This window comes from Pocillopora damicornis, chromosome 5 (assembly GCF_964200805.1).
Source record: "Pocillopora damicornis chromosome 5, jaPocDami1.2, whole genome shotgun sequence".
In the NCBI taxonomy this organism is placed as follows: domain Eukaryota; kingdom Metazoa; phylum Cnidaria; class Anthozoa; order Scleractinia; family Pocilloporidae; genus Pocillopora; species Pocillopora damicornis.
Genome location: NC_142674.1, coordinates 6,895,424 through 6,911,058, shown reverse-complemented (window position 1 = coordinate 6,911,058; position 15,635 = coordinate 6,895,424). Strand labels below are relative to the sequence as shown.

Below are 15,635 nucleotides of genomic sequence, written 5' to 3'. Positions count from 1 at the left end.
TTGTTGCTGTCTGTATCTTTAGATTTAATCTTACAATGTACTGTGAAATATTTGAAAAAAAATTCTCTTTGAAATGAAATTTCTTCAATATGCTTGTTGGGTGTGATAATTGCTACACCACCAGGCTGACCCTGTTGGCAACATAGCAATCAAGTTAGAAAAAAAAAGAGAAAGAAAAATAAAGCTTTGGAATTTGGAGAGTTGGTTTTTTGGAGGGAAGAAATTTGGAGAACCTAAAGAAAAAAAGACTGAGGCAAACAAAATCAGTACTACTTGGAACCCACATATCTGGAATGATACCTAGGAGAGAGAAGGAAACTTTCCTAACCCTCTGACCCCAGAGATCTAAATTTCAATTCTCCACAATGTTTGCTGTACATTTCTTGTAGGTCATAAGTGAGAGTTTAGAATTAAATAAAAGAGTATCCCTAGTCTCTTCTTCATTCCCATAATCTTGATGCTTCTAAAGCTGATACTGTAAAGAGAAATCACCCCAACGTCACCCCTTTGAGTTAAAGGATCAAAACCCTACCATTCTTGCTCCCCAGGAGCAAAAATCTTTGTCTACACTACTTTATGGTTGAGGTGCATGCAATTGTAAGCCATCCTGCCAGGCCTGTCATTTAAGGAGTAATTTTATGCAATTAGTGTATTTTTCCAAGGAATTTTTCTTAAAATTTTTCTTTTTCTTTGAAACAGGATCTGATGAACATCTCCTATGTAAGGCCTCACGATCCTTACATCAGAATCAAGGAAAGTCACTGGCCACCATACATTGAACTGTTACTTAGGTGTGGCGTAGCTAAGAGACACCCTCAAGACTGCAATCTTATTAGGCTGGTGGCTTTCAACTGAAAGCCCACACAAAGGACTTACTGTGTGTCAGAAGAAGGAAAAAAAACAGTGCAAAACAAAAGTGGGAAAGAGACTTACAGTTAGTCACTGGCTATGGTTGTTTTAGTGCACCTGCATGCAGAGATGATTGTGACTCATCAAAACAACAACAACAACAGCTGAAGTCTCTGCTAAGAATATAGCAGTGGGAAATGGCATGATTTTGAAATTGGAGCCAAAACTACAGAAATATTTTAGCATTGACCAAAAAGAATTTAAACAAAGATGTTTTTGCTAAGCATTTGAGTGAACAATCTTGGCTTGGGAGGGGGATGTTGTAACTTGTGGATCCCTAGGAAGGAAAATCAAGGTAATGATGAGTTGTTAACCCTTTAAGTCCCCTTAGTGACCAAGACAAAATTTCTCCTTATGCTATCAGTGCAATGTCAAGTAGACAAGTAATGAGAATAAAAAAAAATATCAATCAGGGTATTATTGGTCAGCCCAATTCTAAATTCTCCAAACTAACATCATATGAATTGTATGGCAGACAGTAAGGAGAACTACTAATGAAATCTTGGGAGTTAACCCTTTACACCCTAACATCAATACAAATATTCTCTATACTGTTCTCTATACATTTCTTAATGTGTTGACAAGGAGAATTTGTTAAACAATCAAGAGGTTCTACAGTTGATGATCATTTCCTTTATTCTCATGACCTTAAAGTTTGATTCAGGGATGATATTGAAAGGAGAAATTAGATGTTGGTCACCCTCAGGGATGAAAGGGCTGAAGGGTTAAAGAAGCCATCTGATTCTGACCCAAATAAAGACCTCTCTCCCATCCCTCCCTCCTGAAAATGAACAACAGTCTTGCTCAAATAATTGAATTGTTAACAACAATTTATTATGTGACAGTTACTCTTAAAAAAGAAAAATACATTGTAAAAGTAACATCTGCACAAACAAAACAATTTATTTAGCTTATGAACTAGATACTATCCTGTTGCAATACATCTGCATTTTGTCATTAAATGACCAATTGTTACATCCCTTAATGCCACCCTCATGATTTCAATGATTGCAATCCAAAAAAAAGTCAAATAATGCAACTGGAAAAATTGATACATGTCAGTTAAAATAAAGTATAGAAAATAATTATTCACTAAAGTGGAGGTAAATATCCACCTTATTCACCAACACTGAGGTGAATAATAATTAGTTTTTAGTATAAAACACACAGAAACCAAACTGTTGATGTGCAATTTTTCCTCTTTGGCAGCTTGGAGGTGAATAGTATTTGCTAATCACTTCCAAACCAGCCAATCTGTGTTGGCAAAAAAGTACTGTTCACCTGTGTGGTATAAACTAATTAAAGTATGTTAAACCAATGTTGATTTGGACATAGATGTAACAAATATTCCATGAAATAGTTGAGAACCACAATTTTAGTTCCTCATTTTCCTGTTGTTCGTGGACCAATTTTCAATTGACTATTGTACGTATTTGTGCCGTGCGATTAGCCTTGGAATTTTGCGACACGTTCTCGACTAACGAGATGAGAATCCGTTAATCAATCATGCTTTGACAGCCGCGTTTCCCAAGCCTTTGTTTAAGTTCTGACTGGTGCCTAGTGATGTTTAGCTTCGTATTGATCGGACAGAGAGCAATTTTCTATGAGTGTCGAGAATGATCAGATAATTCTTCGGTTTTGCTTTTATTAATTCGTTTGCTTCTTTTTACCTTAAGTTATCAGGGAATTTCCCTTCGGTATGACGGGCGGTTTTACGGCACGAGTAAAAAGCGCTCAAACAGTATTCTGGTTTTGGGTTTACGTCACTCGTTCAAAAAGTTATTCCAAATTGTTGGCTAGGCGATGGTCAATTGTTTCTGAAGATTATTTCACCCACAGTCAGAGACTAACAACAACCTTCTTTGCGTTTACTCAAGGTCATAATATATGCTACTGCAGCACCAACGGTGCTCAAAACTCAAATGCGCAATTTTTCTTTTCCATGGGTATGTTTTCTTTAGTCAAACTTCAGGAACTAAATAGTAGTTTTACAAGGTGTAGAAAGAAACGTTTGGATTTACACTGTTAATATTAACTTACAATTTGAATTTTGTTTGACGGAGTTTTTTTTTTCTGTCTACATTTTTTCGAACGGAAGAGTTAATCCACACGAACATGATTTACTCCATTCTCCGGTAACAGGATCCTGTGAGTGTCCACTCTCAGGAAATACATGGCAATGTCCCTCACCAGCAACACTCGTTTTGCCCTCTTTAAAGACAACATGAAGAAAAAGGTTAATACTGTACTATTTGATCGTGTAATCTGATCGTCCGGATGAGTAGTCTTGAAAACTATTATTTTCGGTGGTAGAAACTGACGTTTCGACAACCTTTGTGGTAAAGAAAGCGTGATGTTATTTGTTTCCGTTGAATTGGAAGTCCGTCAACTTATTCGCGAAATTTACTCTACAGACAAACAGAGCAGAACGACCAACAAGACTAACGGATCAAAACTGACCAATCATGACCGACGAACGCTACTCGACTCTCGCAGCCAATCACATCTCTGCACAACAGACCGATCAACTGACATGAACCGAACTAATACAATTCGACTCGGATGATGTCTTCCGCTTAGGTTGTCGAAACGTCAGTCGCTATTACTAACCACAATCCTTCTCAAGACTACGTTCATCGGGAGGATCAGACTAAACAAACAATTGTCGCTTTACTGTAAAACTAAACAAGTTTATTACTACGAAAGTGACGCTAACTAGAGTCGAAAAATTTCGTCTGTACTGAAATTCCCCTACCAAAACGAATTCTGTGCCAATTTTTATTGCACATTGTTAAAAAATCACCGTGCCAAACACACTTTGGCCATATCTCCATAGAATAGCTTAGTTATCAACAGAGCGTTACCTTGTCTGTTCAGAGGCCATGAAACTAAGGTGTCGGTGGCAGCCTCGTCCTCTTGGCTTGGTGTCTCAACTGTGCTTGTCTCCTGCAAAGACGGTCACATGAAGAGCGATTATTAGTACCAGAGTAGACTTCTCAACACATGGAGATTGGAGCGGGAATCATACATGTGCAAGGGTCAAAAAATGCAGAGCGCAAGAAAGAAGTACATAAGCTCGACCTACGTAGCAGCATCACTAACAAATCTAGCAGTTGCGAAGACTTTAGAGAGAGTGAATGCAAAAATTGTACCTCAACAGCTATTATTTTCAAGACTCCGCGTACATTTTCGAACATGTATGTCGCTATTTCTCGCGATTTCAATAATTTAATGTTCCTGGGTTGTTTCGATTCAATTATTTAAGTGACGAAAAGAAAAATATCCAGGTACAAGAGAAACCATGTCTGTTTCAAACTAACCTATTCTATGTACTTAGTTCGATGGGACGAACAAAAAGGCGGAGCGAGCGGGAAAAAAACGTAGGAGGGATGAAACCGATGGCGACGGAAAGAGGGCTTCTCTTTTTCGATTTTAGTCCGTCTGCCTTTTCGCTCTCGTTTCCTGATCGCGGAAAAGCTGGCACGAAATAAGACAGGATTGAGATTGACAAGTGAATGTGGCTCTACCTCTGTGTTGTATCTTTTCTTCAGTCTTTCACGGATTAACAGTGACCTCGTCAAAAGCTTCCAGTTCGCCAGCATACGTTTTTCGCGCTTCTGCGGAAATCAAGATATGAAGAGCAAACACACAGTCAACTCCTTCTCGTACAATCGATTCAATGTCCAGCGAACAGCTGATTAGAAATTTTATCAACCACATCATGGTTTATCTCGATGAAACATCAAATTCTCACAAATAATTTAAAAAGGAAATATATGGCATGAGGTGGGGAGAGTTGATAAACAGACCTCTGCTCTTTTCCTCTCTGCTTGTTCCTCTTCTTCATGCCACGCATCCAATAACACCTGTTCATATTCCTCACACACCACAACACCATCAATACTGAGAAAAAAAAGGTTGACGAGAAAATTTACAATTTATGCAAGCTTTCAAATAATAAAAAAAAACTTTGCACCGCCCAGAACGGTTATTGTCCCCAAGCCATTTACTTCCACTTCAAGAAAAGCTGGCTATTCTACTGCGTCCTATTAAGGAAAGACCCTGAGAGAGAGCTCCAATCATTGTCATGAACACAACACGGCGCTCATTGTTTTAATGAACGTAAATTAATGCAAGTTATTTCTACCCAAAATTTCACAAACGGGAACATTAATAAATTAAAATTCGAACATTGTCTCAGCTACAAAATGGTGAACAGCTTCTTACCGGTAGAGGAAAACATTTTCAAAATATCTACTTACACAGGATGGCTAAAACCACAGTGAAAATCAAATCCAATCACAGCCTGAGCGCAATCAATGCCGAGTTTCTTAGCCACCCGTTGGATGCCGTTAACTATTAAACAAAAGAGCGATGATAAGAACTGCTGTCCGTCTCACATCGTTGAAGAAGCGAAGACCTAATATTCAAGGAAACTCTGCTTTCACGGTGTCCGCCCTCATTTCTCCTCCCTCCTCCTCCCCCTCGTCTTTTATTCCCCTTCCTTGACCTCCCCCCCCCCCCTTAGCCTCCTCACCCCCTTCGCCTTCTTTGCCTTCCTTTCCCATTCCTCCCTCTTTCCTCCTTCACACAGATGCCCTCCCTTCCCTTACTCACGAGTAAAAAGTCCGTGTTTCAGGAAATTACCAGGGAGGGGAGGGGGGGGTGGGGGGGAAACCTGCCGTGAAATATGTGTCATTCGAACAGAAAAGTAACACCCCACACAACTGTATCTTATTCATCAACCCCAACTCCTACCCTGTTACTACAAATCCGATAAACCTCCAACCTTCTACCGGCGCAGAAAAATAAGGGCGGCGTCTTCTAAAGTGCAATAGAACTGACACTTATCACATAATATAAGAAACTCACTTTGAATGTGCCTCGTTCCTGGTGGCAGCATACAAGGTTGGAATAACTCTACGTTACCATATTCATTCCTTGGTACTTTTCCCTGAAAGCCAAAAAGATTCACACAAATATTTCATTTTAAATGCACATATTTCCTTCTCTAAATGCCACAAACACTTGTTTTTCAAGCTCCTTACATCTTTCGCTGGCGGAGGTTTATATTTCTCTGTTTGCCATCTGCCAAACAAGTCAATTGTGACTGAATCTCGCTCATGGATTGGTTGATTCTGAGCAAACAAACAAAAAATCAACACTTTCAAACTCTGTATACATTTAGAAATCTCGACCTTCAAAGACATAAAAATAGTTCTCACCCTTTTAGGCCGTCCTTTTACAACCTTGTAAGGTTTCTCGCCTTGCTAAAATAAGAGTAATACAAAATAAGTTTAAAGAAGAAAAACAAAAAAACATCAACAGTTTATTTTGGATTCCTAACTGGTAAAGAAACGCATCTCTTGCCTTCACAACCAAAGCCTCATTCAACCACTTCTCTCTTGTGTGGAGCTAGAAAAAAAGTCGAAAGAAAAATACACGATAAAGTTTCATTCAATCGAGAGTCCGAATCCAAAACCCAAGCAATCACAACAGCCAATCACGAGAAGGAAAATGTCACCAGGATCCAATGAGAACTTAAAGAACCTGAAGCCTGAAGCGCGGGAAAACGCGGGTGACCAAGTCGCGAGTGGTGTTGGCTCGAAATCTGATTTGCCGAGAAAGTGGCGCGAGTTTTCTAAACCAATCACACATCGTGTCAGAAGAAAAACCATAGCAATCCCCGATTTATACTTTCGACATTTCAATTAAAAATTTCTCAAGCGATAGTCCAGCGATTGTAAGATCAACTAAAGAACTAATAGTATCAACACATTTTCGAGCAGAAACGAGTTGAGGAGGTAAAAAAATACCAACTAGGGGATATTGCTTGATCTGACACCAAATTCTCAAAGCGAGTGGAAGAGTTTACTCACCAAATGAACACATTGTCTTGAGTAGACTGCTTCACCGCGGCAATAACCCAAAATGGCTGCAGTTTCTGGGTACAAGCCTGAGAAATCAAAGTCCTAATCATCATGACAACTGTTAGTTAAATCAAAGCATCAATTTTTTTCATTTACAATTTTATGGTGACTTTCATTGCACAACGTTTGTGGATAAATGCCTTTAGGACTGAGAAAAAAGGAATACGTCGATCAAAGACTTATGAGAGGTCACAGGGAACAGTGACTTGCAAGAATTTTGCTACCGATAATAGTGGCACCACATGACGTCAAGAACAAGTGTGAGTGACAGGCGGATATAAGGTTGTATCCTTTTACTAACCTTCAAATTTAAGGAGATGTCTCTTCAACACGTAACTGCAAGTTAACGCAAACAATTACATTTAACTGACTCACTTGTCCTAGAAGTGTAAAGAGGGAAAGGAATTCAACATAAACTCACAGAGGATGGTTTTTGTACTCCGTTAAGCTGGTGGGCAGAGGTTTGTCAAGAAGTTGATCTAGTGGGAAAAAAGGTAAAACGGTTAACGTTTAAAAGGGAAAAGCTCGAGTTGTGCTGCAATTGTTCGATCAATTCAACTGGATTTAACGTCAAATACAACTCCTCTGGTTCTGGTGTGGAGCTTAATACATACCCTCAAGAAGAGAATTTTCCATTTTATCCATTTTCTGGCCAAAAAGACAAAAGCAGTCTTAATTAATAGTCTAGTGATTCACGTTATTCTTTCACTTAAAATGATGTTGGATGATACAAAACCATCTCTAACAGTTTAAGCTATTCCTATAACATAACGTTAAAATATACAGAACTGTATTTCAAAATAGTGGTATTAATACAACATTGAATAATACAGCATTTTACCTTATTTTTTGACTTGTATGGAAGAAGTGTATCTTCCCACCAATCAGAATCAATGCGAAGCTTCCTGGTCTTAGACATGAAAGAAGAGGCATACCTATTGGTGATGTCTTTGACAGCATTATCTTAAAGGAAAGATATAAAAACACTTCAACCGTAAATGTACTTTTACCAGCACTTTGTAAGGTACTAAGAAAAGAGAAGTGGAATAAGGTAAAACGACACAAGTATCAAGTGAAAATTAATATCGTCAAACTAACCATTATCAAATGACACAACATATACCATAGGTTGGGTTGCCTGTTGTTCACACAGTTCAGGATGATTGACACTAAAAGATTCAAGATGAACACCTGGCAAAAAAAGGAAAGAAACTTAGCAATGCTTTGTCATGTCCCCATTATGATAATAGAAATATTATTACCTCAGAGAATTAAGAGAGAATATCGCTGCTCAAGCATTACACTTACAAATCCATTTCTTGTCAGCAGGCAAAAACACCTCAGTCCACCAGTTGATACCTGTTGAATAAACATACTGCCTAAGTAAAAATACCTGTTTGTTACAATATAGCACTATTATAAAAAAGAGGATGGAAAAGCCTCTTTTGGAAGCCTATGGGCATTTCCTTTTCCTCAAGAAAAGGGAGATAATTTTGCATGCTATGAAAAGGCATCTTGCTCTCCATTTCACAGTAATGGCTAACCAAACAAGTGCACACATTCCTACTGGTGATACAAACCTGTTTCATCAGCGAAAACTCCCAAACACTTGATACTTTCATCAGAATCATCAGAGCTGATAATCTTCACAGGCTTCTTTTTATTTGATGAATCAGCAGCCAGTTTTCTTTTAACCAATGGTTTGCTTGAAACTTCAAAATCACTATCATCATCCAAAAGATTAATAAATGACACGCTACTGTTCTCAGTTGGTGTACCATTACAACTATCTGCAGAGGACACTTTTGTCCTGGACAGAGGAGACTTGTTTTTCTTCTTTGGGAATTTTTCTGAGCAGTTTGTGTCTTCCTCCTCTTCACTTTCACTAGATGGTTCACTCCATTCTTTGTCATCATCAATTTCCTTCTCATGGTCACTGAGTGAGTAATCTACCTTGGATCTCTTACGTAAAGGTCTCTTCTTCACAGGTTTTTTGGCAGGGTCATCACCAATGTTATCCTTGTTCTTTTTCCTAGTCTTACTGACTTTGCTATTCTTATCAGAAGTCTTAGGAGTTCTTTGAACACCACTAATCAATTTACCTCCTTCCTTTGTACCAGTTTTAGTTACCTTCTCCTTTTTTAATTTCTTACTGTCAACATCACTTGTATTTTCAGAAACGAGTGTCACGGATTTAGATAAAGTTGTCTTGGGTTCATTTTCTGATTTGAAATTCTCTGACTTTGTCGCAGCTTCCTCCTGAACATGTGGTGGTGATAATTTTTTTGAATTTTGAGGAGATACTTTTTTCCCCTTGGGAGTATTCTTCTTTACAGTCTGCACAAATAACAATATCATAATCATTAAAACGAGTTGTTAATTAGCTCTGTAATCAATCAAATTTTTCTTTGCCATTTATTGATAAAAGATTATCAATTTGTTCATGAACACAATTCAGTACTTACTTTAGAGCTTGTTTTACCGTCTACGTCACCTTTAGCTGACATGGGCTGACATAAACAAAGTAAAGACAAATATGCATTGTTTATCAGTCTCCTTAGGATGTCAACATTTCATAAGTATGTGGTCTGGAACATGCATAACTTCCCCTCTCTAGTTCCTCTGGTTAGGCAAAATTAGAGATCTGTTTATATGAAAAATATTTGGAAAATCTTACCTGAAGGGAATACACAAGCCTTGTCAGAAATCCAAGTGCTCTGAAGATTGTCACAAATACCTGAAAATTTATTGTAAGAACATGTCAGGACAATTGAGCTTTTAGTGGGTATACATTCCACTCTGGATAAGTTATATATAATCAGAGTAATACATCACTCAGATACACACAAGAAACCCCATTAAATTCAGTCCTGATGACTTTGTGATAAGCTACCCAAGAATAATTTTTTATGATACACAGCCACTACTAAGTTCCATTTACTTCTGTTTTTGACAAATCACATTCTTAACAGATTACAAGGAAAAAAATTGATCAGAGGAAAGTTTACTGATTATGTTGTCAATTTAAAAGATCGCATTTAATTTATTTATACATACAACTGTTCAGTGTTAATTAAGTTAAGCTTTCTTCATAACTACAAACCTCAGATAAGTTTTGAAATCTGGCTATCTGTTTGTCTGTCTAGAAGAACAATAGAAAAGGAGTTAGTTGAATCTCCAGAAAACAGGAGGGAAAGTGAAATGGTAGGAAAATGAGGTATTAGCAGGGGATAAGAACAGGACGTAGGAGCAATGAACCGAGATGGGGATGGGACTGGAACTGAGGAATGGGATAGGAAATAATGACATGGGACAAGCTCTGGGAACAGGATATGAAAACTGGAGGACTGAAAGGCAAGAGGGGGGTTTGGGATGGTGTAAAGGCAGCTAAAGTGGATGGAGATACAGTGAGAGATGACAGGAGATGAGCACATGGAAAAGGAACAGGGATTGGGGGATGATTGCAGGAAATGGAAACAAGGGAAAATACTGGGACATCGGAAAGGGGAACAGGGATTTGGGGCAGGGTGTGGAAACAGGAGTGGGAATGGAGGTTTGGTGCAGGGAGGAAAGGGACAAGGGATGAACACAAGGCACAGGAACTAGGAATGAGGAATGGAAGGGGAATTGGGTGTGGCCAGGCAATTGGGAGAGGTATGATAGACAACAGAAACTAGGAGTGAGGGATACTGATTATGTGGTGATAGCAAATACACACACACACATAAAATTGTACATAAATGTGATTAATAAGCATAGTAGGCATATTCCATTTATGATTAGATACTGATTTAATGTAGTTTTAAATTGTTACCTCTTTGTCTCCAGTTCTTAAATCATCAGTGCTGGAGAACTCACTTTGAAACCTGAATTTTAAGACATCAGAAGCTATGGGGTAATCCAAACATGTAACTGCATATGCAATGTTTATCAATCAACATACAATTTTAAGGATAAAGGGGTTAAGTTTCTAAAGAAACTGGTGCTGCATCGGTGGGAGAGTATAACAGGTAATTTAGTGTTGAAAACATATATTGACCACCATAAAGAGTTTAAAGGCTGATGTTTCAAGCGATAGCCCTTTGTCAGAGTGATGGAGGGCTGAGTTTTACATGTACATTACTTTATCCTCATGATATCTCTTTTTCTTCAAAAAAAAAAAGAAAAAAAGAAGTCTAACCATTTCAAGAAGTTTGTAAGTTGTACCACATCCCATTTCCTCTTGTTCACAGAAATAAAGTCCCCTGGAACATGGGATAGCAGAATAGCCTGAAGAATGAAAAGTTGAAATTATCAGTATGTATTTGGTAACTTCTTTAGACTTTAGATCATTCAAACCTTCAAAACAGAAAAAGAGATGTCCATAATTATCAAGATTTTCTGTCTGGTTTTTGTCCTTTAAAACAAACAAAAGCCTATTTTTTAGGTCAGAAATTGTACTACAGGGCTGGGTTGTTCAAAGCTGGGTTTAGATGATCCTGGTTAGTGTGAAATCTGATTTCAGAGAGGAAAGCTTAAAATGAAAATTCAGTGTAGCTCTTTTTTGCTACAATTTGATGATTGGATGCTCTAAAAAGAAAAAAGAAAAAAAGAAAAAAGAAAAAATGCTTTAGAACAAAGGAACAAAGAAAGCAGGACCAAAATTTAACCCTGGGTTACTGCTCATTGGCATTTGAACAACTGGGTCCCAGGGGTTGTAATTAAATTTTTTTTTTTACCTGTAGCAGGGACCCATTACAAATGTTGTTTCTAAAGAATCCACGTGCAATAAGAGTCAAAATGTGAACCTGAGGAAAACATACAATGTAAAAGAGAAATTAAATGGTTTAATACTGCAAACATTACATTTCATATAGTTGGCAGCACCCATGGAAAGACCTCATGCTTGGTGAATAATGTATATATACACTATATTGAAGACAAGCTATGCACAATGTTATATCATGGAACAACTGCCCAATACCTTGTGGGCACTGGTGTAAACATCTTTCCTAAATCTGTTAATTGCTCTTTTAATGTATTTAACAACATCTTCATGACTCCTGTAAAACAGTAAAAAGGACAAAAAAAAGTAGAGTTTTATCACTAACTAAAAACATATTTAAAAGTGAGCGAAGACAATTCATTTTTTCCAGCCAAATTTGAAGAACACACTGATTGGCTGCTTGGCTTACAAACTAACTGTCTGATTACTGACTCACTGACTTACCGACTCACTGACTAACTGACCTACTGACAGAATGACTGACTGACTGACTAACTGACTAACTGACCCACTGACTGATTGAGTGACTGACTAACTTAGTAACTAACTTACTGAGTTAATACCTGATTGCCTGACTGACTCACTGACTGATTAACTGATTGACAGACTTACTGATTGACTGACTGACTGATGGCTGATTAACTGATTGACAGACCAACTGATTCATTGATTGACAGACTGAGACTGAATGATTGATTAATTGACTGACTTACTGCATGATTAGTTGTAATCAATTTAGTATTAAGATATGAGATTACCATCCTTTTTTTTTCTTTTTTGTTCCCGGTACTGTGATACTGATCTCAACACTGCTTTTGCTGGGTGGCTGATCCTCCTGTGAGGTTGAAGCTTCCTCATGTTCAGGTCCATGATCCACAACATCAGCCTCTACCCAAACAAAGCAAATCAAAACAGAGAAATATTGGTACATTTATTCAAACTTTAAGACTATATGTTCTTTTTAAACAATTACAATTACATTGAACTGGGATAAATGTACAGTGTTGGTAAGTTTTGCTCCAGGTATTCCTCTACAAATTTCAGTTTTTGAGACTTTATCCTCCTCCCCCTCCTTCAAGGGGGCTTCAGTCACCCCTCCCATGTAGTAAGAAACTATGTTTAAATCTTCATAGAACTATATTATTGCATCTCAAATTATAGTGATCCTTTCCTTTATCTTAACCCTTTACACCCTAACAACAGTATGCAAATTCTCCATACTGTTTTTTATGCATTTCTTAGCATTCTGACGAGGAGACTTTGTTGAATAATCAAGATCTTTTTGAATTGGTAATTATTTTCTCTATTCTCATGAAGTAAATGTATGATTCAGGGGTGATGTGGTAAGGAGAAATTATATGCTCGTCATTCTAAGTGGCCCAAGGGTTAATACTTGTCTCATTGGTTCTCATGCCAAAACACATATTGTATACCTACCATCAACATCTTCCCACTCTATCTCCTCATCATCACTAGAATCATCTTCCATAGATTCTTTTGCTTTATTTTCCTCAACATCATTCTCTTCTTTGACATTTTCTTTCAAATCTAGTTTCAACCTTTTGCTTGCAGCTGCATGGTGTTTTCTAGGTGAACTCTGTTCATTTCCAGGAGTAGGTACAGGTGAATGTTTATGTTTCACTGGACTTTCTTTTTTCAGCTTCCCTTTTATCTTTGTGATAGGTACATGCACCTGTTTCAACTCAAGGGAGGTGGCCTTTGGTTTCACATCATTCTTATTAGAGGCTTGTTTCAAACATGCAGATGATTTACGTTTCTCTGCCTTGGAAAATCTTTTCTTGCCGTCTACATTTTTCACATTCTCTGGCATTTGGTCTTCAGATAAATTCACTTTAGGTTTTTTTGAGGGAGATTCACTAAACTCCTGGGATGAGAACTTTCTCCTCTTGCCTCTGTGAGAGGGCCCTAAATTTTAAAATAACAAATATTTATACCCGTAGTAAGAATATGAATTAACGGCTGCAGCCACACCAGGGTAGTTGACTGGGTCTTTTTTTAAGACACCTGGTTCAAATTTCCTAAAAACTTAACTTGGTGAAAGATTTGGTTGAGATGAAACAAAGGGGTTATATTTTTTGAATTACCACACTGACATGGGTTATAGAGTAGGTGAACCTAATTGACATCATGGGGAAAACCAAATAAAATGCAGAAGTTGATGACCATGTTCTTATTTTCTGGTTTCTCTTTCTTTCATTTAGTCTCCTTTCTATACCCTCACAGACATGGTAATCCCTCTTCCTTCAGATGCATACCACACAAACTTCCAAGGTACTGTCCTTCAGCATGATGTTGATTTTGTGTAGATATCAGATTGTCCTCTATTGTGGTTGAATCAATTGTCCCTGAGTTTGGTTCTATCCAAGAAATCAGAGATGGCTTGGGGAAATCATGAATCCTGCCATGTGTAACTTTCGTAGAGCACTTTTGAATGAACACCAAGGTCTTTCAAGCACAGTGATGTATTCTTTCAATATTTATGATAAAAAGAAACCCTTGTTTCTAAGTAGCAGTACTGATTGTAAATCCTACGGCAATTGGATTGTGGTGCTTGAGTGACCAAGTAACTGAAAAATCATGATGCAGCTGCTTTTTTAGACTCTTTATCAAACTGAAACTGGCTTAACTGTTTCAATCCCAGATCACAAAAGTAATTCTCCTAGCTGTCTGCCATACAGTTCTCATGATGTTAGTTTTGAGAATTCAGTATTGAATCAAATAACAATTGCCCAATCTTTATTCTTATCACTTGTCTTCTTGGCATGGTATTGATATGGTAAGGAGAAATTCTGTTATGGTGACTCGTGGGAGTTAAAGGGTAAACAGTAACCATATAAATGGATGGAGAACAAAAGATTTTTTAACTGAGTTTGGCTAATTCTAAACTACCTTTCTGTGTAGTTAGACACAGGTTAGTGGTTTCTTATCAGTGCCGTGAATTGCTTTTTTCCCCAAATCTGCCAGTCTTTGTGGTCTGTGTGGGAAATGTTGTTCTACATGGCACAAAGAAGTGCATTACTTCTGAACATGGAGTCTGGTAACAACAGCCACGACAACAAGGTACATTAACTCTAATTGATAAATTAGAAATAACCTGGTTAAAATGTCTAGTGTGACTGCAGCTAATATCATACTTGTAAATTACCTTAACCATTCATGGCTCTATAACAAGGACAAACATTTAGCAAAGGGTGGGGTAGAGAGAGGGTAGATGTATGTGGTACAAACCCTTTCAAGAGAAGTAAAATCATAATACCGCGGCAACCTAACGTGTTTTCCAAAGGTAACTAAGATACTAGTTTCCGCCATTCACCCCCCTAATAGAAAATCTTTTCAGAGCCCCAGAATTGGGTACAAAGCCCCCTTGTGTGTTACGTAACTAAAGAAGGCATTTCTAATTCATAACCACCTTCACTGCAATCGCAGCTACTGATCAACAGAAAATAAGACGAAGTCACTTTTGTAAAGGTAAGACGCCCAGAATATTTTCGAAAAACTCACCGTTTCTGGAGGGTTCATCCGTCGATTTGTCACAGCACTTAGTTGATTTCTGTAAAGAATCGGCAGCCGGTTCTATTTCGCGCTTGACTGATCGCAAGCTTGCTTTTGAAGATACAGAGTTCTTCGCCGCTGTCGCTCCAGATTTACCATTTTTACAAACTCTTGAGGCAGAAGAAGTTTTCCTCGTAGTTTCTCTCTTCGTTTTAGCAGAATCTGACCTCAATCTCGCCATAACTTGGTTATTTTGGGCGACCGATTTGCTCATTCAATCGCTGCCCAAGAAGCCATGTTTCGCGGGTTTCTGACCAACAAACCGCTGATCATAAACATAATCACGTCGCGTCCGTCTCATCGTTTCGTGCAAGGATTTCGTGACTTATCTGTGACCTGAGCGTCTCGATTTTAGTAGCAAAATAAATTAAAACCGGAAAGACAAAAGCCAAATACAACAGAATAACTAAGAAAAAACAGATACACATGCAAATACACATGTTAAAAATATGCAAAAA

At 37.9% G+C, this 15,635-nt stretch overlaps 2 protein-coding genes across 3 annotated transcripts in view; one reads left to right on the top strand and one right to left on the bottom strand.

The window, feature by feature from the left end:
• LOC113673383 (centromere protein K) overlaps positions 1–2,227 on the top strand; it is a 9,645-nt gene extending 7,418 nt beyond the window's left edge. For both annotated transcript variants that reach the window (XM_089206864.1, XM_089206865.1), the window contains one exon: positions 700–2,227. In XM_089206864.1, the coding sequence (XP_089062990.1) occupies positions 700–855 (156 nt within the window). In that variant the 3' untranslated portion in view covers positions 856–2,227. The remainder of the gene's footprint in view (positions 1–699) is intronic.
• LOC113673449 (DNA repair protein complementing XP-C cells homolog) lies at positions 1,722–15,450 on the bottom strand. The gene is made up of 27 exons (XM_027189869.2): positions 15,127–15,450; positions 13,042–13,530; positions 12,363–12,492; positions 11,803–11,881; positions 11,558–11,626; positions 11,020–11,108; positions 10,654–10,705; positions 9,943–9,981; positions 9,517–9,576; positions 9,305–9,349; positions 8,420–9,176; positions 8,148–8,198; positions 7,938–8,030; positions 7,681–7,802; positions 7,454–7,487; positions 7,261–7,318; positions 7,141–7,175; positions 6,789–6,865; positions 6,280–6,324; positions 6,135–6,179; positions 5,958–6,047; positions 5,782–5,863; positions 5,172–5,265; positions 4,719–4,812; positions 4,437–4,526; positions 3,774–3,855; positions 1,722–3,120 (listed from the first exon to the last, which is right to left on the bottom strand). The coding sequence occupies exons 1-27, from the start codon at positions 15,389–15,391 to the stop codon at positions 2,987–2,989; spliced, it is 3,300 nt and encodes a 1,099-aa protein (XP_027045670.2). The 5' UTR covers positions 15,392–15,450; the 3' UTR covers positions 1,722–2,986.
• Between the last annotated feature and the right edge of the window lie 185 nt (positions 15,451–15,635).

What these genes read in the sequence shown, in the direction of transcription:
- LOC113673449 (XM_027189869.2), bottom strand. Translation starts at nt 15,391, where the DNA reads ATGAGCAAATCGGTCGCCCAAAATAACCAAGTTATGGCGAGATTGAGG. An exon ending in AGAGTGGGAAGATGTTGATG is followed by an intron (nt 12,493 to 13,041) that starts GTAGGTATACAA and finishes TTGTTTGGGTAG; the next exon opens with AGGCTGATGTTGTGGATCAT. An exon ending in GAGTACAAAAACCATCCTCT is followed by an intron (nt 7,176 to 7,260) that starts GTGAGTTTATGT and finishes GTTAACTTGCAG; the next exon opens with TTACGTGTTGAAGAGACATC.